The sequence below is a fragment of the Manacus candei genome, unplaced genomic scaffold, assembly GCF_025592945.1.
Source record: "Manacus candei isolate 608988 ecotype Guabito, Panama unplaced genomic scaffold, ASM2559294v1 h1tg000034l, whole genome shotgun sequence".
In the NCBI taxonomy this organism is placed as follows: Eukaryota; Metazoa; Chordata; class Aves; order Passeriformes; family Pipridae; genus Manacus; species Manacus candei.
In genome coordinates, this window is record NW_026138082.1 from 15,035,763 (window position 1) to 15,060,971 (window position 25,209).

Sequence of the window (25,209 nt, forward strand, 5' to 3'; positions counted from 1 at the left end):
AAGCAATGGTGCCTTGTCTATGCCCAGCAGTGGACTGGCATAGCTATAGCACAAGAAGCTATTCTGGAGCAGGGTGTAGATTCTTTTACAGAGTAGAAGTGGTTGTATTCCAAAACAATTGTGGTCCTTTCTGAGCAGTGCACTTATTTAAAATTGCTCTCTTAAGTGGTGTTTGCCTATAGCTGTGAATGTGAGTAGTTTAAAGACCTGTAGCTGTTGTCCTCAAGCACCATCGTGTGCACAATATTTGCTTATATGATTCTTTATACCCCTGGGAAAGGAAAAGTAAAACTGATGTTGCCACTGCTATACTGACATGGAGAGCAACTTACTGTCATAACACTTTGCAGACCAGCTTGCTGTACGTTTTTCCTGGGTCAGCAAATATTTTGTATCGCTGCTCTCTAGCTATTGGGGATAAACTTCATCTTTCAGTTTGCTCTGTTTTCTTGTAAGACAAAATAGTTGGCTTTTTTTCAGTTGATGTCTAGTGATACTCAGGATGTGGTATGTAGTTCCCTACACCTAACTGAATTTATCCTTTCTGCATATGTTCCTGTATAAGAAGCCCTGGTGAATAGTGGATGCTGTGAATAGGGTTCAGGAGGAAAGCAAGGAAAGACAGGGGAACATCAGCTGTGCCTCATGGTAATGGATGTCTTGATCTCCCTTGAAAAAAAAATGTTTGCCTGACTTCTTGGACAGTAAGGGTGGTGACATTCCACATTCCACACCAGTAGAGCTTAAGAACACACTTAACTGCTGCCTATCTCTAAAAATTTTAATTATTTTGCACAGAAATGGGATTGCTGATCACTGACCTGCAGTAGCATGTAATATTAGCCAACATCCTTGAATATTCATAACTCTAGGTTTTAGATGAAGGCACTTTTCTACAGGCATTCAAAATGATTAATTGACTATGAAATCATGTGAGATCTCCATGCCCATACTGCTTATATCTGTGCATAACTTTGTAAAGGATTATTCATCTTGCTTGTTGTGGTATGGCAGAAGTTGTAACTGGCACTGTGTGGTGGTTTTGATCCTCTTTCTTCAACAGAACCCAGTACAAATGATTTAGAAACAGTTATTCCTCTCTGTTGGGCACCCCAAGGATAGGTTCTGAGCTCTTCCAGAATATTGTGCTTCTTGGAAAGACAGGTGAAAATAGAAACCAAGTACTGTTAACTGAGGTGTTCTTGCTCTGGATCTTTTTGGTGTTCAATTCCAGAGGAGATTTAGGGAAATTCTGGAGCTCTGTTGTTCCTAGACAATAATGGAAACATTTGTTTAAAGATCTTTCCACTGAAAGACTATTAATAACCATTATCTTTCACTAACCTTAATAACCAAGGGAGAAAACCTGCCTCTAAATCAGTTGAAAGCAAGGTATATTAATTGGAAAAGGAAAAGAAAGCATTTCCCAAGCTAAGTTTTACCCTAAATGTAACAGATGCCAGAGACTGAATGTATTCAAATACAGATTTTTCTGTTAATTTCATGTGAGAGGTACAAGAAGTAGTGATGGACCTCAGTCACTTATATCCTATGGTTACTAAAGGAAAATGCAGTTTTTACCTCTCACCCTTTTCCAGTGTGCAATTTTTTCCCTTCCCTATGTGCTGGATGTAATAATTTTGACTGTAAAACTTAATTGGCTTAATGCAATTTGGCGTAATTACCACCTTTTCTGAGAGGAAATAGGATCTTCAGTGCTGCTTCATCAGCCAACCTCCTCCTTCATTTCCAGCTTACGTGGGACTGGGTTGTTTCTGGAGGAGTTAGTGATTGCTAATCTACCTGCGTGTAACCTCTACCACAAGAAGAGCAGCTTCAATGGGTGCTGTGATCTGTGACAGCCACCAGCCTAGCTTTACCCGTTCGTTTTGCTTTCCTTTCAGTCCTGTCTCCCATCCTTGGGCTGTAAGAGCAAGGACAGGAGCTTTTAGCATGTCTGGCAGTAGCTGGTGCGGCGAGGGGGAACAAGGTTAATATGATGTGGATGAAAAATGGGGAGGTTGGGAGCCAACATTACTGCAGGATTCACTGGAAAAAAGTCAGTGAGGGAGTAGCCCAGACCTCTGGTCCAGCCACACAAGTTGGCCAGACTGTGTGTTACAAGGGCCTCCAAAAAGTGTCTGTAGCCTAGATTAAAAAGTTGTTAACCCTAAACCAGGTTGTAGTATTTCTTAGGGATTGAGGATGTGATGGAAAGGGATGGTGATGGAAGACAATTTTACCTTCTAAAATAATAATAGCAACAACAATAGTAATTATTATTAAATAAAAATCAATTAGACTCTGAGTCATATTTCGTAGAACAACACCATTTTGATATTGGTGGCAATACTACCTTATATTACACAGTAGAAGTGTTCATTCCATTGTTTATATGATGCTGCATTAGCTATTATTCTTTTATTAGATGTAGATTGTGTTGGGAGAGATCTAATTCGAGTTGCTACATGCTTTACTGCATGTTATTTACAAGAACAGTTTCCTGTTGATGTCTATCTTACCCTTCAAAAAAACTCCGTGTAATTTTTTTTTTTAAATAATAAGATACATGATTGGACATTTAACATTCAAGAAGTGCTGATGCTGTGTTTGTAGTCTTGTATATATTCTTGGAATAGTCCTGGTACCCTCTTAGATGAAGGAATAAATTGCAACAGATGTTTCTGGTATTCTTTTTAGCAGCAGACTAGTGGTAGGATTGCAGCAGATCCCCAAGAACAAGAGAGTGTACCAGAAGCACCGAGTCCTTGCCACTTGAGATAAGAGCTTGTTTTCTTCTGTTAATGGTACTTTATCCTCTAGTTAAATCAGTCCTGCAAAGAAGCACAACTGTACAGCTACTATCTCTGCAAAATTGGAAGGAAATTCAAGGTGAGCAAGGGAGTATTTTGTTCCCATCTCTGCTCATCTTGTAAGTTACATTGAAAACTTCACTAAAAAGAGAGATAATTCTAAGAGACTGTTGAAGAACTTCAGTTGTGCAGTCCTAAAACTGGAAACCATTGCAGTATCACTACAAGCCATTTTTCATGTGAAAATGGTGGAAGATCATTGATTCAAAGGAAGAATTAAAGTCCCAAGATGAGTTCTTTTTGCATTAGCGCACTGTATATTTACTACAGCGGTTTTAATAAGAGAATATAGTGCAAGAGTAAAACTCTATTCTGAGTGTTTATGTTCATGGCTACTATTGTATTTGAATACAACAAGCATAGTCTATGTAAATATAAAATTACTGCATGATTTCTATATGATGAAAAAGGGACATTATTTAAAAAGAAAGACTTTGTGCTGTTTTATAAATTGTTCAGTTGAATAAGTCACCAGTGTGACATGTTGATGACTTTGGATATACCTGGAATTACAGATTATATATGTTACTTGTCATTTATACTAGCTCATTTGAATTTTCTGCTTGAGGCACTGTCTCAAATGCTCCTCAGCTTCAGAGCTAAATCAAAGTGTTAAAAGTTCCTAAGTCTTTGTTTTTGTGGATTTTGAAGATATGTTTGGTAAATTTGATGCAGCATTATTGACTGACAAAAAAGAATTAAGATATTCCATGTTCAGATGTTATATAAATGCTGTCATATGCCTCTTGTATTATTTTACAGAAAGAATGTTTTAAAATTTTGTAGTTTTGATGCTTCTGCAAGCATAATAGATCTGATAAGAATGGAACACCAATTCTACAAAATCATTTTCACACATGGTAATTGCAAATATAAGCTAAAGACAGAGGAACATCCGGCTTATGTTAATATGAAGTCTTGGAAAGAAGGTTTGTCCTAATACATGAATATGTACTGTAACTCTGGTCAAGGGCAGTATATTTTAGTAGATTTCATCTTAAAATTAGCAGATGAAACACACCAAAAATTAGCATATCCTCTCTTTTATTGCCTGGAAGAAGCATTTACATTAAATCATGACTGGTCATTCAAACCTCTGGAGAGCATTAGAAATTTCCTCTGACAGAGTCACTGAATTTCTGTCTGATACGAAGACCGAATGCACTGTTTTTATTCTTTTATCAAAATAGGCTCCATGGAGTCAGTTCTAAAAAGGTCAATAAAGGGGAGCTAATGAAACTTTACTTGTTGAGAATTTGTACCAGGATTGACATTTTCTATATACAGTCTATTAACATTTACAAGTTCTTATTTTTAGATGGCTGACTTACCTATAACTGTCAGATGCACCCTTGACAGTTGAATTATCTTTTTCAGTCATTAAATCTAGAGAACAAGAATTTGATTACTTAAAGACTACATACTTTGATTTGATCTGAAGTTCTGCTCAGTGAATATAACTAGAAACCACTGTTGTCATTAAATTTAGTTAGCATGTGTCATTTTAGGTCCTACTATAGTGCTAAAGTGCCCTCAGAAGTTACTTTGTTTTCAAAGCAATGGGTGATTCTGTGTGTATTTGCAGTGGTTGAGAATGTGAAATATTTCTGCTTAAGGAGATCATTCTCTGTATATTTGCTCTGTGTAAGTTAATGAGACCATACAGTCCTCTTTGTGAGATAAGATTGTGAGTAAACTGGAATTTGTTCTCTGTCCAAGATGGGCAAAACAGTGGCTCTCTCCAAAGATGTTATTATTGAGAGTTATCCTTCTTATTGAGAAGTGTCACCAATGTACTGTCGTTCTGTCCTGTAGCAGTAGTCAGCAGAATTGTATTTCTGTAGACAGGACTGTGGTCTTCTAAAAGTTTGCACATCCCAATGTGGGCTTGAAGGATCCGATTTGATTTTTATCTCCTTCACTCTCTTGCTCCAGTCCTGAAAGAATAGGAGACCTGACTAGTAACTGGTTTCAACATTTTGGGGGTTGAGGTTTGATTTTTTTTTTTTTTTTTTTTTTAGCTTGTGGCTTGCTACTAAGAGCCTACTCTTCTGTAGTTTATAGTATGGTAAAAGAGGAAGCAAGTTGGTGAGCTGAGAAGAGCACTGCCTGGCCTCTGATCTGCTGACTCAACAAAGCTCTTGCAAGTTTGCTTCTAGAAGTGAAGACCATTTGAAGTGAGGATCTGTGCAAAGAAACAGGTTTATTCTTTGAATTTTTAAAATTAGAGAAAGTTAGGGAAGATGGTAAGCCTGAAATCTAGAATAAAGTTTACTGTAGTGTTATCAGCCTAGAATTAAAATTACACTGAAGTACCTTCTAGTGTTTTGGGGGTTGAACTGAAAGCTTGCCTAGCAGGTTGTACAGAAAGATAAGGCTAAGCCTCAATATACAGTGATGACCTTTTTTATCATTGACTTTTGCAGGTTTATCTGAAGAATTATCTGAGTTATAAAAAAACTGTGTGTGTGTGTTCTTGGGTGTTTTCTAAGAGACTGAATAATGCTTGTGGCAGGGGGCAGTGGATCCACACTTGTCTTTCCACATGAGGACCTCTCAAGAGGCTTACTATTAAGGAAGAGTGTAGTGCATATACAGACATTTTTGTGAATTATGTCTTACCTCTGGGTCAGACTGTTCATTGTGCCTGGAGATTTTTTTGTGCAGTTTCTACTTTCTTCAGTGGAGTAAAGTGTTTTCAGTTCCCTCACAGCAGGCTTGCATGTCTCTGCAAAAATTTGTTGTGAGAAGAAAGACATTTATGACTTTAATTTTTTTCTAGAGGAATGAGTAGCCAAAATAGAATAAAACATAGAAACAGATACTGGCTTTTAGTGGAGAATCCAATATCTTCATTTTCTGCCTATTCTTTATTTCTCATCACTCACATTTCACCACAAAATACTAATCACATTTCATTTTAGAAACCTCAGGATCCGCTGTGGCTGGCCTCATCGACAGAAAGGAGATGTCTGAGCACAAGTACAGTCTCTGAAAGGTTCCAGCATTCTAGCTGGCTACCTCCTAGTCTGGTGAGGAGAGAAAACTTTTTTTGGAATGGCATCTGACAATGCTAAAGGCAGTATTTGCCAACTGGCAAAAAGCGAAGATGATAGGTAAAGGAAATTGTTGAGAGCACTGTGTATTATAATTGTAGTGGTACTGGGTTGGTTGCCTTTTCTTTTTTAATGTTCTTCATGATTCCAGTGGCATGCTTCTTGGATATCTGTACATTTTTCATTTACATTTTGACATTTAAATTTATGATCCTGTAATTTTACAGCTCGTCTTACATACGCTTTTTTCAATGGCAAATTGAAATCACAGATGAGCGCGCTTAACTTGAGTGCAGAAAAAAAATGTTTAGTGGGATGGGGAAAAAAAAGAGTTGTAGCATACAAACTTATTCCTTGGCTGCAAACTTGTATGTGCAAATTAGGCTCGCTTATGAGAACGACCTTTTTGATTTTTTTTTTTTCTGGTGTTAACAAATCCCAAGGAAAGTGCATATGGTTCCTCAAAGTATTAAAATGTATCCTGCTGTTGGCATGGTAGGGAACACGGTTTGTAATACTTGAGAGCTTGCCAGCAAACTGCAGTAAAAATATAACTGGACTATCAGATTTGTGGTGAAAGTTTAGCAAGTTTACTTAGAAGTACTTTGGCTGTGATCTGAAGTTAAGTTCTGTCCTTCAGATGTAAGGTAACATAGGAGGAAAAAAAAGTTCTTTAACACTTTTGTCGTGTTCTATCTCTTAATTTTTTAGAAACATGTTATTTTTGTAATTCATGTGTCTTAGAAGCATTTTCTGCGGAAGTATTTACCCTGGTTTTTGTATTCTAAAAGAAACTTAGTAATTAGACACCTGTACATTAAAGCTGATGAACAGCACTGTTATGTGAAGTGTAGTGTTAAGAAAATTTAATCTGAATGCGTGGTATTGTTTTGACCAAAGACAGACAAATAGAAGAATAGAACAGGCTAGCGCTCATCATAATTTTAAAATCTCGAGCATGAAATCAATGGGTTTTTTTCCAGACTGAAATTATGTAGAGAGGTTTTCATTCATTGTATCAAGCATGAACTTTTCAGTTAATCCAATGATTTTATGTGTAAGCAGTACAAAATGGCTATTATTGAAATCTTACAGAATGATGTAGAAATTGAAGCAAGAGTTCCAAGTCTATCTGGTTGTGTTGGGATGGTAGTTCTCAAATTCATTCATTCATATTTACTTATGGGAACATTTGTAGTTACATGTCATGAGCAGAATGTAGTTAGCATTGCTATGGTGATTAATCAAGTCACGGCACATCAGGCAATGTGTATACTGGATTTTGTCTTTTTTCCATGGTCTCATGTGAGCTGAGGTCAGGCATAGTTGGTTTTTAGCTAAAGTAAGAGCTGGAGATCTGGTGGAGGGAAAACTGATTTTAACAGGTAACTCATTAACTTGTTTCTGCAAGTCAGCACTCCATGAATATTGCCAAAGTATCATTTGGGGAAAAACTGTTTCATAGAACCTGATAAATTTGGGGTGAAAATTTAAAAAAGATACTGAAATCTGAGATTTGATTTTTGTATAATTTTTTTCTCAGACAAGACGGAGCACTGCCAGTTCTGTGCATTAGTTGTTACAGGTTTTCTGGAACATTTCTGGTTTTTCACAAGGTGGTGGTGGTGGTGGTTTGAACCATTTTTTAATTTTGTTTTGTTTTTCTTCTTTTATTCTTAAGGTCTTGCTTTAATTTTTTGAGTGTATTGCAAGCAATACTCTTGAAATAGTATTTGTATTTCATTCTTATATAACTGTAAAACTAAAAGATAAAATAATTGAATACTGGAAATCATTGTGGTTTTTTTCATAATTATCTTTGCTCTTTTTTTCTTTCCCTGAAATGTCAGTACACTCAGGAGAATAAAAAGCCTAGGAGTTGTCATAGTTTTCAGTGAGTTACGGCTTTACATGGGTGCCTTTTGCCATTGACAGTAATAAGAGTGTGCTTTTGGTATAACTAAAAAATATTTGAAATACATGTAGAATTACATTAAGAAGATTTGTTTTCTTTTGTCAGTAGGGTGGTGTTGGTTTGGATAAAGTTACGTTGCATGACTGAAAGCAGCACTTTGTTGATCTTCATTCTGGACAAATTAGAAATCTTAAGATTTAAGATTATTAAGAATATTAAGTGGAAACATGCTTTCAGGTCTTTAGAGAAGAAATAGATACATTTTAAAATAAGCTGGACTTCCAGTAGCAATTTGAGTCGACATTTTTCATGTAACAAATTTTATCATCATTTATTTAAGATTAAGCTGCTGCTGAAAATGCAGGTCCTATTTTGAGTTACTGTCAGCAGAAACTATTGGTGTTGTGAGCTACATGGCAAGATGTGTGCCAGGTTAGAATAAAATATCAGGTACACCTGGCTAATCTACATAATAACAAAAAACTACATGTAAACTACGTGTAAAAAAACATTAGTTATCTCCCTGCATGTCACAGGCAAAGGTTTCTCTCTCCTCACTTCCACTACACTTTGTCTCAGCAAAGGTTTAGTATCAGTGCTGTATTCCTTTATCAGAACCTGCCATTTTGTTTTTATTTGCCTCTGGCCTCTGTATCTCTTGGAGGCAGGATCAGATCAGTGACTTAAATTTCCTTCCTTGTGACTCTTAATTCTGGGATAATTGTTCCTGGCAGTTTCACCCTGAGCTCTCTTTAGTTTTCCCTATGTGGTAGCCCTTGGAAAACCTTTATTTTTAGATTACCTGAAGAAGATTCCTCTACTTTCACCTTTCCTATTCCAATGTTTTCCAAGGTTGCCTGACTTATATAATGAATAACATTTTTTGTTGTACTGTAGGTACCTGAAGTGGTAGATACACTTCTTCGCAGCAAATTGACAAAGCATGACGTGTCCTTCATTTTTCATTTTTCTTTTCACTCTTGCTTCTTCTCCAAGTATGACATTTTGGTAAGGTGTTCTCCTTTTTGGCAGTTCTAGAGTGGCTGTTTTATGCCTCTGTTAGCAGTTCTGCCTTTTACTTGTTTGCTGTGCAGTCAAGGTTGCTCCAGTGGGGAGAAATTAGGATCCTTATTCACTTACTTATTCAGCATTACTTCCTCTTGCCAGTTTTTTTTCTTGTGGACTCCAACAATTCCTCTGGACTAAGTTTCTTAACTTGCCCTCCAGATTCTTGCACCTGGCAGTCTAGAAAAAACTGAGGTGGTCAGTACCACCAACACCTTTCTTGAGTAACTACGTAAGTTTAGTACAGCAGCTCTATCTCTTCTTTATTTGTGCTGATGTTCTGTTTTGAAATTGGAATCCATCTTTTTGTATTATGTAAATAAAGCAGCTGGTGTGAGGACTGTGTAGTCTGTAGTCCTTTGGAATGATAAAAAGCATGTTTTTGCCTTCCACTCCCCACTCCATTCCGAATTTAGTGTTGTTCCATATACTTGCCAAACAGAAGCTCAGACCCTTCACACACTGCTTGTTCTGGTCTACCACCCCTTTTAAAAGGGCTCTGTTAAATTAAAGCCTCACTTATTTGGAATGCTAATTGAAGATTTGACCCTACCTGCTTTGTAGCTTTCCAGCTTCTTTGTTGCCCTTCTTGAGCATGAGTGACACTTTCTTCCAGTCCTTGGCAACCTCCCCTGATTACCAGGACTTTTCAAAGATCATAGAGTGACCTGGCAATAATATCAGGTAGTTTCTTCAGCACTTGAGGGTGCATCCCATTGACTTGTGCGCATCTGACTTATTTAATGTTCCACAGCCTCATCCTCCTCCACCTGCTATTGATCAAGTTTATATATCAAACATAGATATTAAACTGGATTTTTGTTATCATGGAGCTAAATTACCTGGAGCATGGAAATGGTGAGTTTTGGTGTAGCCAGTAGGTGAACAGTATCCTAAAATGACACTAGTGTTTTGGGATTGCTGGAATGTTGATCTTGGCAGTGGCCAGTGGGCTGATCCTTGAAGGCATAGACAACAACAGGGACTTCTTGTCATGTGAACATGTACTTCTGAACAGGCTGTGCAACCAAACCGACCTATGCTAAGAAGTGTTTGGTATCTACAGTTTAAGCACTGTTGGAAACTGTTGGGATTTTGGCAGAACAGACCCCGCTGTTAAATTGCACTTTTGTGTCATTTGCATGGTATCAAACAGAAAAACATAAAACTAAGCAACACAAAAATTGTGTGTGATTATCTATCTCTTGAACGTGTTGCTTAATGCAGTCTCATTTGATGTGCAGGAAGACTTCTCATCCATACCCGAGCACATTTCTGGCTTCTCTGTGCATACTGAATGCTTGTTATCCTCTTGATCTTTGCCAAACATATTCACATCTTTAGTAGTTCACACGTTTCCAAAATGTATTATTGGTTGTTTTATGAAGTTGAGTGGGTTTTGAGAACTTTGGGTTATGTGGTGATTTTTTTGAATCTCAAGCTTATTAGTGATAACTGCTGTGATTTGGTAGCAGATTGGATAGGAGTGGACCTTGAAATTTGTATTTGGGGTAAAGATAAGGTTTTAGGTAGTACATTTGTCCTTGAGATACTACTGCTTAGTGAAAAAAACACCAGACCACAAAGTTACTACAAAAGAGTTACCAAAAATAAGCAATGGAGAGTTTATATTTCCTGATGGAAATGGGATGAATTTCAGTGGAAGTTGGATCAGAAATACTGATATTTTTATAGTATTTAAATAATAAAGTAGTTTGTAATCTGGTTAGAATACAGGCGATGCTTCAGTCTGAAATGTGTAACTTGGGCTCCTGACATGCAGTGAAAAACCTGATGGGAGTTCTGTTTCCGCCTTTCCTTGACTATTTATCTTTTTCCCCTCATTCTTGGCACAAAACTTGTTAAGCAGCTAAACCACTGGAGGGATAAGTTGGATTTAGTGGCAAAAATCTATGTTAGCTTGCACTGCCAGTAGTTGGTACTTCAGACTTTTCCAGGGAGGTACCCAATCAAATGCTGTACCAAAGCAAATGCTCTTGATACTTCAAGCCACCTACGGAAGAAAATCCCCGAAAGGCTTGTATGTGATGTACCATAGCTACAACTGAAAGATTAAAATTCAAAGAGATTTTCTTTATTTTACAAATCACCTGCAAGAATAATCTCTGCTTATTGTTACATAATTTATGGTTTGCTACATCTTCTCTAAATAATTCCAAATTAAATACAACAAAAACAATTCTAAAGTACACTTTATTACCAGTGGGTGTAAACAGTCACATTTCTATTTCCTCTTTGAATTCATTATTTTAATCCCTGACAGATTCATATTTGTGGTAGTAATGGACCCTGCATGGCAAGTGCTGAGAAAACATTTATAAAAAGCTTTGCCAAAGAAATCTGCCTATATAGAGTACAGTGACTTTACTGTTGAGAATGTGTTTATGGGAAAAAAACCAACTTACTAGTTGAGCAAGTCTGATTTGCAGATTTTGTTGCTCAAATATCCAAGTTACTTAATAACTCTAATACAAGAGATAGAGTAGTACAGCAGTTCTATTGATATGTTGGCAAAGAAGCAAACATGACTGGTCTTTACCATCTGTTTATAATGCTATATAAAGAAGACCTTACTGGTTGCCATGGAAACCAGCATTTCCAAAACCACAAGTGTTTGCTTAAAATCTCAGGCCTTCTAAAGTCTTGTATTTTCTGAGGAAAAAAGAATTGAAAATATCCAAAGTTTCCCAGTGATTTTTATTTCCTAACAGTTGTTTTATTGTAAAATGCTTTCAGTATTTTTGCTCTGTATCTTCTTTGAAGACTTGAGAAGTTTAAAGCATGCCACTGGTAACTTACTGAGCTTATTTGATGCTTAGCAATGATCCAGGAAAAGGGGAGAGATACTTGTTGGGTTTTAGGTTGATCTTTGTAAAATGAGGGTTTTTTGTTCAGACGAACAAGCCCAATTGTGGTATTGACACAGCGGCGTGACAAATATGGAATTTGGGTGGAGGTTGCATTGAAAGTACTTCTTAGTCTAGTAAAAACCCAGATTCATCTTGATTATCAGAGTCAGCCACCTGGGTCTCACTGAGAATAAAAGACTCTCTAGAATCAGAAATCTAGAGAAAAACAGCAAATGAAGGTAATACTGATAAGAGTTGTGGTCTAAGTTTGTCTGTGGTCTCCACTCTTGGCTTGAAACCAATTTTTAAATATTTTTTTTTAATTATTCCTTGGAACTATTGAAAAGCCCTGAATTCTAGTATTGAAAAGTATCTACATTTGTCATAGAATGTAGGAATATTTATATTTCCTCTCATTTGTTACTTTATGTACATATTACTGCCTTGCATTTTATCCTAATTACCCACTATGTTTTAAGGTGGTTTTTCCCCCCATCAGTTTACAAAAGGCTTCTGCTGTGTATGGACCACTTAACTCTAGTAGGCAGTGCCACTGTAGAGGTGCTGCATTTTGAGTAATGGTGCTGGTTGGTTTTCAACCAATTCATTTATTTGTATTTAAAAGGAAGGTTATTATTTGTGGGACTGTTGGTGTGTATTTGGCTTGAGTTACTTAAAGTGAGAACAATCCATTGAAGTACAGAACTTGGAACCTCTTTCTCACTACTAGTAAAGATCCTTCAGTGTTTTTAAGGAAGAAATATTTGTAATTAATTCATCTGAATAATGCTGAAAATCAGTTAAATTGTTATCTAGAAATCTTGTTGCGTACAAAAGGTTAAAAGAACTTTTTATATCATTTTGTCATGGCAATACAGATTGCAACATTTTTGCCTTTTTATGCTTCATCCATTTGTAAAACATGCTGTGAGCATTTCAATCTGAGATAATGGCCAAGAGTTGACCTATTTCATTGTTACATTTTCCTAGTAAAGTTCATTTAATGCAAAATGCATTTTTATGACAGGCTCTATAATTACAATATTGCTGAAGTGACACTGGACCTCCAGAGGTGTCTGAATTCATTAGCCTCGTGAAGCTAATCATCTTTCTGTCGTTCTCCAAACTCTTCCAAAATATTTGTATTTCTTTCACTTAGCAGAATATTCCTGCATCTGAGAGAGTCTGTTGCCAGAAAGGTAGTCTTGTGCTTGAGTAAACCTGTTGATATTGGTCGACAGTGGGGTGCTCGACCTCCCACTAAGTTTAAATAAAGCAAATATTGATGGAGAAATCAGACACACAAAAATTAGGCTTCTGTTTAAGTATTTGTGGTTAGAAAAATAAGGGTGCCAGACCTGCAAGCTACTCCTGGTCAGAGTAATTGCATTCAGACACTAACTGCATTTTTTGGTATTAATTTGCCTGCTACCCACATCGCATTCCAAGATAAAGTCAAACACTGACTAGGAAAACCAGCGGAGACTGGCAGTTGGTTTAAAACCACATTTTGGTGGTTTGTTTTCTATGTGGTGTCTTTAGTGTCATCCTTAAGGTGGTCCTTTTTGCCCTACCCCTACCACTTATAAGATATGATGGATAAAGGGTAGAATGATTCAAAATAATAATAATAGTAGTAGTAAATAATCTCTTTTTTTGAATAATCAGTGTCTTTGATTATAGCTTCTATGATTATAGCTGCCCTTTATTTTTATAGTGGGTTTTTTTCGGTATCCATTGTAGGCTGTTTTCAGATCTTAAATGACCATGCAACCTCAAAACAGCTTTTTTCAGCTTTAGTTTCAAACTGTTGCTGTGCATCTCCGTCTTGATTCAAATGAAAAAGATAGTGGTTCCCTTCTTTTCACCAAGCAAAACCTTTTCCTCTTTGTCCTCAACTGGTCATAAGTTTTGTAGGAAAATGGGCTTCTTTGTTTTGGGGGGTTTTTTGAGTGCCTTTTGGGTTTTTTGGTTGGTTGCTTTGGCAGGGTGTTTGTTTGTGTGTTTTTTTAACAGCAACTCCTCCCATTGATCCTAGAGATTATCTTGTCCTAAAGGAAATTAGTGCATCAAAACCCCTGTAAAATAATATGCAACTATGTAGCTGATTTCAATGGGGAATGATTCCAATAACCTCTGCCTCTGGGAAACCAAATAAACCTAGTAGCAGTGGATGGTAGACTGATATGAGTGTCTAAATAGGGTTCCACAGTCTCCAGGGGAAATTTTGTGGTTTCTTATTTCAAGAATTCAAAGGCTGTATTGATTTCTAGAAGCTGTAAATGCTCAATTACAGTGAACTCCAAGTTACCAAGGCCCAGTATCTGTATTTACTTTGTACCTGCTCAAAAAGCTGTCGTTTCTTAAACTTCATCTTTTGGATAAGGTTTGATTTTTGTGGGATCTTGCCCATTTGAATCTCCACAATTTTATTTAACCTTCTGGCTTTTGTACTTTCCTAGAAGGTTCTCTCTTTTGTGATCATTGTTGTGTTTTAAAGGTTCTTGGAATTTTCTTCTTGAAAGTAGCGCAATAATGTGGGATAGATACCAAAGCTGGGAGAAATGAGTGCATGTAGCAGCTGCAGAAAGGGATCAGTCTCTCGTCTGATATTGAAGGGTGCTGTGGCTTTTCCTAGAAATTTATCTTGTTATAAATTACTTCTGGGAATGATGCAATTGACTCTCAATTCTGTGTGCCACCTGCCTGGAAATTTAGTTTTCTACACTCCCAGTCCCTGTGAAGATCACATTTAGTAAGCAATAGAGTGATGAAATTTTTGAAATTTTTCACTTTTAATTAAAAAATATTTCTCTTTGTAAGCAATATTGCATGAAAATTGAGCAGCTAGAGTCGCTCAGGTTGGAAAGGACCTTAGGAGCTCTCCTCCAGGAGCTTTCTGTTGAAGAAGGTATGCTTTTGCAACCTTCTTCCAAAATAAAGCAATGAAGATCGTCTTTGTTACATTTCTATTTAGTTTATGAAGACTATTTTTAAGACACACTTTATGTGGCTTTCTGGGACTCTTGAATACCTAAACTTCATACAAACTGTATTTTAATTGTACATTGAGTGATTTTTAGCCACTCTCTCCAGCTGAGTAGGTGTCTGAGACTTCATAAATGGAAGAAAAGGTACCCAAATTTATGGAGTTCCTTTGTGGAACTGAGCATTTTGAGGCCTTGGTTTTTCATTGAAGGCCTCGGTTGCAATTCATTCCCAAGTATCCCTAAGTTCAAGATAGCCAAATGGAAGCACAGATACCACGTTTCCTGCATAAGTTTTTCTGTGACTCTGCCTGTAGAGATGGAATTGTGAGCCCACAATTTTGAAGCAAGTACTTTCTCACTGGACCACAATCATTCTTCTTTTGCACATGGCTAAGTTACCATTTTGGCTTAGTTTTAACTGTACAAGCATCCCATTGTGTGGTGGTCAAAGTTATTCAAAAGTTGCTTTGGATGAAAATCCAGTGCACAGACATACCAGAGTCCTTTTTGGGTTTTTTGTCTGAAATCTTGTGTTTCTTTGTGATTGGCTTCACAAACTAATGGGGTGAGACCCCTCATTTGCTTGGAGACAGGGAGAGCAGAAGTGCTATTAAAGACTCCCTTGTACCATGCCATAAGATCTTCCCACAAAGAGGGACGGGAACATCAGTTCCTCCAAGCCTGGTCTGACACCTTAGACAAGTCTGCTCTTACTGGATAAACCTTTTAATTACCAGGCTGTTACATGATAGTTATGGTGATGAGCCCCATCCCCATCACAGCTTGGTTTTTCAGGTAAAGAAATTCCCCCAGCCTCAGTACTCATTTTCCATATGCAAAGAGATGTTTGGTTGTCCAAGTCCAGGAATAAGTTCCTAAAACACATGTTCTCTTCTGCAGCTCCAGTGAGCTTTTAAGATGAGGTGGCATGTGGGTTGCAGAGCATCCCTCCCTTTGCCCATGCTCAAAGCACATGTCATGTCAAGGCTGATTCTTCTCTACGCATTTGGCTGTGGACGTTGGAATGGACTGGGGTTTTTAATTTGTTCTGGAGATATGTTGTGCAGAAGGGTATTGAATATATACTTGAAACTTGAGTAGCAGGTGAAAAAAAGTTGCTGTGGACTGCTGTTAGCATATACCACATATGTAAGATTAAATGTTCTGAGTCATCATATGCGTGTTTGAGTGTGATCATATGGTCATATGGTGAATCCTGTGTGCATATGCAGTGGTTTAACATCTCTTTAAAAACTGAGTATGTCTGAGAGTTTTCTCTTATTTACTTCTGACAAGTCATTAATGAAGCAAATTGGATAAAAGCCCTTAGGCCAGTATTTCTTGCATTTCTAATAAGGAAGCTGACAATCTTGCTGAGTAGCTCCATGCCTTACCTCTAGTGCTAGATATAGAATTGTCAGTTATAATTGACTTCAAAAAAGTGGGTTATTTTTTAAATGTATCTGCACCTGTAGCCATGAGTGCCTCCTGATAACCCTTCTATACTGAGCAAAATAGAAGGTACTTTCCTGAGATGTTACAGATTATTCAAAACTGCATTTGTATTGTCACATCTGGGATTGTCAGTTTGAATTTGTCAGAGGGGTTTCTTTTTTAGAATAGTTTGTCTTTCATCCTAAAACTAGCCTGTGTTTTCAACGACACTATCCTAGGCTTATAAATCTTCTTCATCAACGTAATTGATTTTGGTTGTGTTACACTTTCTCAGCTGCTTTTTATTGGAGCTGTGCGAACAGGTGATTTTTTTCCTCCATTCGCTTGACAACTGAAGTGGGAATATAGAGGAATGGAATCTTTCGCTGTTTTCCTTCCTCTTGTAGCTACACAGATGATTGATCTTGTCAGTGGGACACGTTCAATAAAATGCGTGGAAAGGAAGGGCAAAAATCACCAGAGGAGGTGAAGAGGACAGTGATCTGTTCACTTCAACTCCTACCAGCAGACCTGTGGCTGGAGCACACACATGGGTGATGGTGGAGGGGCTCCTCTGGGGTGACTGAGGACAGAGCTGAAAATCCTGCAGCTCTTGCTTCCTTCGGTCATGAGCACAACATTTGGGACTGACAACATTTATCTGAACATCTAACACCCCCTTTATGTCCATTCCAAAATACATTACCGCATCAGTTTTGATGCAAAATTTGGTCTGTATTCTACATAGTTAAATTTGAGTTAGCACTAGTGCCTACGAGTATGGCTTCTTTTTTTTTTTTTTTCTTCCATTTGGTACCATGAAATCACCCCCATGTCCAGTAACTGTTACATTTGCCATGTTTCCTTTCTGTTGTTTAAATTCACAGGTTAATGTAATGCAAAAAAGTGTTAAGAATGTAACCTGGCTTTGCCTCATGCAAATAATTTAAAATCTTTGTGGTATTTAAATAGGATTGCTCAAAAATACAAATGATGCTTGCAATGAATAGCAGATTTTTTTTTTAATGAAAGTGTAAATTACCAATGGAGTTAAACCTGACAATTATTGGAGGTTAAAATTCTACTGGAATAGGTGCACACGTGGAGCAATACACAAAGCACTAAGTGAAATGCTCATGTTTGCTTGATTTATTCTCTGCAGCAGACGGACTTTGGTAGTAGGAGGTGTAATTTGCAGCACATTAGCTATTAGCCATGTCATTGCTTGAGTGGGTGGTGTGAGTCTCGGGTGCATGTACAGTGTCACACTGCGCATGTGTCAGAGCCAGGCACTTCTCCCCTCTGCTGTAAGATGCATTTTTTGTGAACACTGTTCTGTATTTAAAACTGTGAATTGCCAGTTTTCAAATGGGTTATTCTGTGACACAGAAAATATCTAGAATAATGCCTTTCCCTCCTTTCCTCCCCCCTCCCTGCCGTTCCCTCCCCTAATTCTTAATGTTTTGCAAAACTGGATTGTAGAGGTGTTTGACTTTCCTACCTTTTTTGGTACGCAGTCCTCTGAGGATCAAGTATGTCATTTGCAGGATACCCAGCCTGTAACTTACAGGAAGCAGAATTGTGCTAACAGTTGGGGGTTTTTTGGGTGCCCTGTGCATGCACTTGTGGTGTTCAGCAGAGGTTTTCCAGAAGTGTCAGCTTGATGCATCTTTTTTTGTGTGCACAGTTTCATTTGTGATGCTTTTAGTTCACCTTTTTTTTTTTTTTTTCCCTGGAGGCACCTGTCTCCTGCCACATACCCATCAAGACTAATTGCACCATCTGGAAGATTTTTGTGTTGCTGTTACTTGTGCAGGGTATCTCTGGGGAGCTTAATTCAGAATGTGAATGTGACCCCTGAAGCCATGTCAAGTAGCTGCAGTAGTTTCTAGTGTCTAAAGGATGATCACCATAGGCTTTATTTGTTTCAAGTGTAATGTGGTTTGCTTTAGTGTGGATGTGTTATGTGTCAGTAACACAACTTCAGTCATGTTTGAAAATGGAATTAGACTTTGACTACTGATTTGGTAATTCACAGAATATCCTGTCTAAAAGTACATCCAAACCATGTGTAACATATAGGCTGTATGATTAGGTGTAGAAATGATAGACATGTTGCTCCTTATTATTTGATTTTTATGTCCTCTTCTTCCCTCCCCCAACCCCCCCCAGCTGCACTTCTCATTAACAGTTTTCTGTTAAGAATGCAAGGTATTCATTGCTAGCTGTGTTGCAAGCCCCCTGAACAGCTCTGAACACTTGTTTTGGCTATTGCTGTGGACCTGTTCAAGTATTTTCAGCACAGGTAATTTTCTTCTTCTGTTCCTCACTTAGTTTGAATCAGGTAAAAGTGCTTCACTTCTAGTGTCTATCTAGGCAGTGGCTTTTTTAAAGGCCAGTTCATAATCCTGTGATAGACACCTTTTTTCTCTACTTTTGTCATATCCTGTCCCATGGCAAGCTGTAGAGCACAAAGTGTTCTGATTGTTAAAAGTATCACTACAATTTGCTATGCTTTTTTTAAAAGGCATTATTCATTTCTCATGGAATCCTGCCTTTAATAATTTACTCAGATTTTACCAGATATGTGGAAAAAAAGCAATTATTTTCCTAAAACCAATTTTCTTCAAAAATAGAGTTGTAAATAGTGTTGAGGAGATATATTTAAATTTAGTTGCATCATCTGTGTACCTTATGTGGCTGTGAGTAATGTGGTCAACTGAAGTTCAAGCCAGAGAAGTACTTACACCACCACAAACAATTACGAGTTCTGTATACAGGATGTGTACACACTATTTATTATTCATTATATGTATTTTCTGTTTTTCCCTGGGTGGTTTAATGTTCATTGTGGATCTGACTTTGGAAATCTGTGGAGTTTTAAGTGTATGACTGTCTTGACTGCATTCTGTTAACTGTATATTGGAGCATGGTAAGAAAAGAATTATGTATTTATGTGCTTGGTGAGAATAGAGTTATGCAGGTTATAAATTCAGAGTGTTGAAGGCAAGCAGCTGTCCCCTGCTCCTTAAGATCCCTCACTACATGTACCCTCTAAACAAAATAAAGGTGCACATTGCAAAACCACAGTGTGTGCCCGTGTGAAGAGATCTGAGCTGTGCAAACTTCTGTGGATTTGAGGGACTAGAAAGTGCTGGGGACTGAACAAAAAAAAAAAAAAAGTAATTTCTGCTTGGGGAAGTTAAACAGTATCTTCCTTTCACTGCTTTTTGTGCTATTTTAGTCAGGGTTGCTGTGAGTGTGGGGTGTCACGCTGCCAGGCTCAAAGGGCACACCTGACCTGCCCAGAGTGGGCCAGCCTGTTTAGCCTGCAGGTGAAACAAATAGCACGTGGGCAGATTATAGAGGCACAGAAGTCATGACCTCATTTGGCTAGTTAGATCTCACCAGAGCTAAAAATGTTGTGGGTTGTGGTAAAAAGCCATACTGACCTCCTATTATCTTAATTGATCATGGCATTTGTAGGGTGCAGCTGCACTGAGTGTGAGCTCAGAAGCTTCTCTGCAGGGAGAAATATTAACCTGGAATCAGTACGGGTGTGAAGATCAAGTAGCTGTCAAGCACCAGCTACCTAGATGGATCTCTGCTCATTCTCCTCCTAGAGGATATATTTTGTGCCATTTTCCCATCACTGCCCCATGGGCTGTAAAGACTCAAGAAGTCAGGATTTTATTTGCAGTAGCACAGGACCTTTCACACAGAAGGGTGCTATGTACATTATTATTTTCATGTTTGTGTCTGTGTTAATGAAGTAGCATACAGAATATATTCTTGCATTGTGGAGTAATGACAAAATGCCAAATGAAACTTTATCTTGCATCCACTGTTTTCTTTATTCAAACAAACTTGCAATATGAACATCCTAGGTTTTCATTCAGCTGTTTTAAGGATAGTTCCATTTTGATTTCCTTCAGTTATTAGGGCTAAAATTATACTCTGGAATAAAATGAGTTAAAGTGCTTAGTAATTTGTAATGTGGTTCTTCATATGATTTATTTAAGGAATATTTGCATGATATAAGAGGTATGGGCTCTTATTTATTGAAAATTAGCTTACAAATTTAATAGTGTCTGGAATGTATTGTCCTTTTGTCTCGGTATTTAGCCATATTGATGAATGTAGGAAGTAGAAAGTAGTTTGAGAAGAACAGGAAGAATACAATTGGAGACGTTGCAGTCCAAAAGGAAAGCTAAGCTCACTTTAAAACAAATTAATTTCCGAGGTGGTGTATCTAAGTGGTCATTTAGAATTGCTCTCAACAAATACAATTTTGTGGGTAGTTTCCTTCTGAACCCAAATTTAAAGTTGTAGCATTTGAAACAGTTCTTTTGTTTAGAACAGTCCATCTATACTTCATTTATCTCCAACTTCTATTGTACATATTTCATCAGTTTCTGCAAAGTTTATTTCTAATATACTGAAACCTGTTTTATGTACTGTGCCCTCTGTTCATAACCGCTCTGATCTAAACAGCTTTCTTTCAGCAGGTTAGATTTTGGTTGTACCATTCCTCCTTTGCCTTTCTTCTTATGAAGTAGAAAGCTTCTTTTGGCTTTTTTGTATTTCAGACAAGAAACCAAAAGCTCTTATGTTCCTGTTAGAGTAGATCACAGTGAATTATTTTGAAATACTCCTGTCATGACATGATGTGAAATGCAAGAGACATGCTGCTCCTTGAAAATAATCAAGGTTTAATTAAATCCTGAATACTTGTTTTTCTCTGCAATAGCAGTATTTCATTGTAAGTGTCAGGGAAGGCATGACAGAAGATCATGATTCATAATTGCAACTTACTTCCTTGCGAACATGAATATTAAAGACTTGATGAAGCGGTGGCAGCCTGAGGTCTTTCTTTTTTTCCACTTTGGTATGACCAGTGAAAATGGGTTGTGAAAACATGCGTTTTTTTTTTATTTCTTTCCTTTTTCCAGGGGTTTTGTGTATGACAGCCGAAACAATTTACAAATGCGAGGTTTGGTCATATTGCTGATTTCCAAAGCTGCTGGACCCAGCACGGCAGAGCTCTCTTTCCAGCACAACATGGTCAGTGGAATTTATTCCAGGTATGTAGTAACTTTCTTCAGCATGATACCCTAAAGTATATTTAGTGGGCATTTTCATGGTAGTATCAAAACATCTTAAGTGGCCTGTTCAGCTGTTCAGGAAAATCAGTACTTACCTAATCACAAAACTTGGTTCTTCAGGTTTATTATAAGCTTTCCACAGTGAAAACCATTTTTTACTGTTTGTCTAGCTCATATCTTAATTGTGGCTTTTGGGCAGGACCAAATTGAGGCCATTTGGGTCAAGACAGCTGACAATTTTATGTTAAGAGGTACTTGGAATTAAAAAAACCAAAGATGCTAGAAAATGTTTTTAATTAGAGTATTTTCATTTTGGTTTACTCTGATGTTATTTGGGTACATGTGCTTACTAGAAATTTCAGAGTGAGAATCCAGCCTTGTGGGACACCAGTTGGTTTGACTGAGCCCATAAGTTTTTGTATAGCCCATTTGAAGGATATTTTCCCACAAAACAGCAGCACAGAATAAAGCTTTTACCTCTTGCATATCACAGCAGATTTACTGAACTTACCACTACTGTTCCTCAGGCTTTCACTGAGATGTTTCCGCTTCATTGTGTTCCTAAATATTTTTTAAGTTTTTAAGCTAAGATACTTAAAACTAGTAACAACAGTAATCAAAATCAGTGATTGCTGTCCTTTGTATATTGGACAGTGAACTGTTCCATTGAAGTAAGTAATGAGATCTGGTTGAAAAATTGTAAAATTTGAATTTTTTAAAATCCTTTTGAAAAATCATGTGTGCTGCTTGGTTGAGGAAACAAGACTGTTGTATTATATGTTAATTGTATTTCTGACCACTGATATATTAAATGAAGATGCACAAACTTAGTGACATGTTTGTATCCTGATTTAGTTTAAAATGCGGAGGTAGTATTTTAGAGTTGAAAAGACCAAATAAACAAAGATGTTAAAATATATGTAGTATCTTAAAATAGCAGAGAAGGAAAATATGTATGAATTAATACAGACAGAAATAACAATAAGTAAGAAAAAGAACAAGGCTGTAAAAGAGGCTTGTTATGGAAGACTTTGTTGTCCCTTTAGCTGTTTAATTCGATTCTTGTTTTGTTTCATCTATAATGTCCCCTTAGGGTTGTAAAATTTTTATATTTATATGCAAATGATGCTGTATGAAACCATAATTCTAGTTAGTTAATTATGGCACAGGAGGTATTTTAGTTTGTTTTGTAAATGAATAAAAAGGTTTACCTTAAATGTGCCTCATAGAAGGAGAGAAAAAGCTTTATTTTTTTGATAAGTAAGTTCTTGAGTATGATGATTCTGACCATGGAGGAAACGTTTGAGCATTTAAAGCTGCCGTTGGGAAGGTGACTAGTGGAAGTGTTCATTAAGGAGCAAATAAGACCTTGAATTAATAATGAGCCATTTGGTGTAAATGGACATAATTGGAATGATGCCAGTTCAACCAGCCAAAAATCTAGCCTAATAATCTAAGTTTGAGCAAGTCAATAGCCATTATAATATCTAGTTCAGAGTTACAAAGGTACTCCAAAAATGAAGCACTTTTGAATACGCCCACACAGGTTCACTCAAGGTTCATTACTGTCTGCAGAAGTGATAACTGTGGAGTTGTTAATTTAAATGGATTTTCAATGACACTTTAAGTCTGCAGAATGGTGTAAATACAAGCAAACTTGCTGCTGCGTTGTTTCGTTTTGTGCCAGAGTGATCAGTTCTTGCCCTACACTGAAGTCACTGTGGGCTTTGATTTTTGACTTTGGATTTCTTTCTTTATTTAAAGTACTTTTGCAACTACACTTTTAAATGTGCATCTTATTTCTGACTTTCATTTTTCCATTGTATAAAGCTAAGAGAACAAGCAGCTTGTAAAATTGTCATCTTAAAGGGCTTTTGTGATTTTTTTTTTAATGCATTACAAATATTGTTTTACAAACTGCTTTCTTCTGAATAAGAACAAAAAGATATTGTTTTCCACCAGTACATTTTTGTGTGATATCTTGGCTGCACTGTAATTATATATGGTGTGTATATTGGACATATATATCAAAGGCAAACTATATCCCTCAGTGATATGAAGTGAAGAAATACACTTAATCCTTTATTGTTCAAGTCTCCAACGTTGGAAAGCATTTTTTGGAAATGGATCCTTACAGATTTTCAGCTCAACTGTAAACTATACAGCTCTTTTTGTTGCCATGCCATATAATTACTTCATCTTTATATATAATATTTTACTGGAAATATTATTTCTGGCACTGTAATGAGCATCTTTATTGCCTGATACTTATGTGCTGTGAACATTATATTGTGGACTATTAGCTGGGATATGGCTCACTTGATTTTAGGATACTTAGCAGTGATTAATTAATTACATTTCTGTAATCTGAGCATGAGCTAAGTTGTTCCGATACTTGTCAGTGACTGCACCCACCCAGTTTTTCTTTTCCCAGTGTTTGTGTTGGAACCAGTTCTTGTACTGTCTTTAAATACTTTGTTCTGCAGCAGATAGCCAGGTTACATCAGTCCCCTGTAACTGGTGCTACAGTCAATGTACAGTGTGTGACCAGGAAGGTGTAACAGTGTAGTAAATTATTTAACTTAGAAAACCACAAAAAACGTGGTGGACTTTTTCATCCTGGGTTTTGGCACGTTCTGTGTAACTTCCTCTCTGTATTTCATGTTCTTGAATGGCAATATAAACAAGCAATACAATAATTATAATTAAAATGGACACTGAGACCTGAATTTGGAATAGTAAAAACTTTTTTTCTTATCCTGTTCTCTAGAAATGTCAATTCATGGAACAATTGACCTAAATGTATAAAAATAGATTATCTAGCTTCTTAGTGGACATCTGTTTTTCACTGGTACATAATGGAACAAAACTGATGGCTGCTACCAGAGAGCAACGTTTTCCAGAATAATGAGGATTACAATTTAGGTAGTTACAGGAACAGGGCTAGTGTAGTTAAATGGTGCTGCCGCTGGCCAGCATTGCCTCCAGCTTTAGCACTTCATAATTTGCAGGAGTCATGATCTGCCTGCATTAAGCTGGGGCCATGGGGGTCATTGTATGCAAGGATATTGCCTTATGAGCCATGCTGAAGATAAGGGAGGAAATGTTATAAAAGCCTGCTTGGCATGCTTTACTCTGTACAGCCACCTCCCTATCATGTTGGCAGCAACCTGACTTTATTCCTATTGGCAGGGAAAAGAACCTGGCTTTATTTCCAGCTCAGCACCAGCAATCCCAAAAGAGGATGAAGAGAAGTAGCAGAATGATAAACAGCTCTATTTCAGGTGCTGGACAGATTTCCAAAAGTTGAAACTTTCTGCTGGTCTCTTAGTATTAAAGGAAATATTTCCTTGGCTACAGAAGCATTGCAAATATAAGGATGAATTGTAGTGCTCACTACAGAGTATGCAAGCAGTGTCATGTAAGGGTTGATGTCATTGCCTGTAGTCAAGCAAAGTATGCATCCTATATTCCCTTGAAACTCCTTACTCCTGTGCTGAAGAGAAAGCAGAACTCCCATTTGGGTTTAGGCAGAATCGAAGTAACAATAATTTATCACATGAATGGTATCAGAGAACACCTTAGATGAGACACAGGAGGCTAGAGCTTCATAAGAGCTTTGAGACGCATTTCCTAACAGATGATTATACTAGAGCCTGACACTACATTGCCTTCTGTCAGAGCAAAACTCACTTGTATACTCCCTCAAGTATGTAGCTTGCTGTTATTTTACTTTACTCATGAAAGTGAGGTTTTTAATTGGAACTCCAGGGTCATGTGGTCTCTAAACACTGACAGCTTTATACTTCATGATTGGAGCTAGATTCTTACAGCTGAAGATACTAAGACTGGCTTGGATCCTCTCACTAAGTACCCAAAGGGGTATCTTTTTCTTTTCATG

The 25,209-nt window shown here is 37.2% G+C and overlaps 1 protein-coding gene across 1 annotated transcript in view; it reads left to right on the forward strand.

Moving 5' to 3' along the window:
- Positions 1–25,209, forward strand: part of PDSS2 (decaprenyl diphosphate synthase subunit 2) — a 117,221-nt gene that overhangs the window by 26,965 nt on the left and 65,047 nt on the right. The window contains exon 2 of the mRNA XM_051792416.1: positions 21,156–21,287. Within this exon, the coding sequence (XP_051648376.1) occupies positions 21,156–21,287 (132 nt within the window). The remainder of the gene's footprint in view (positions 1–21,155; positions 21,288–25,209) is intronic.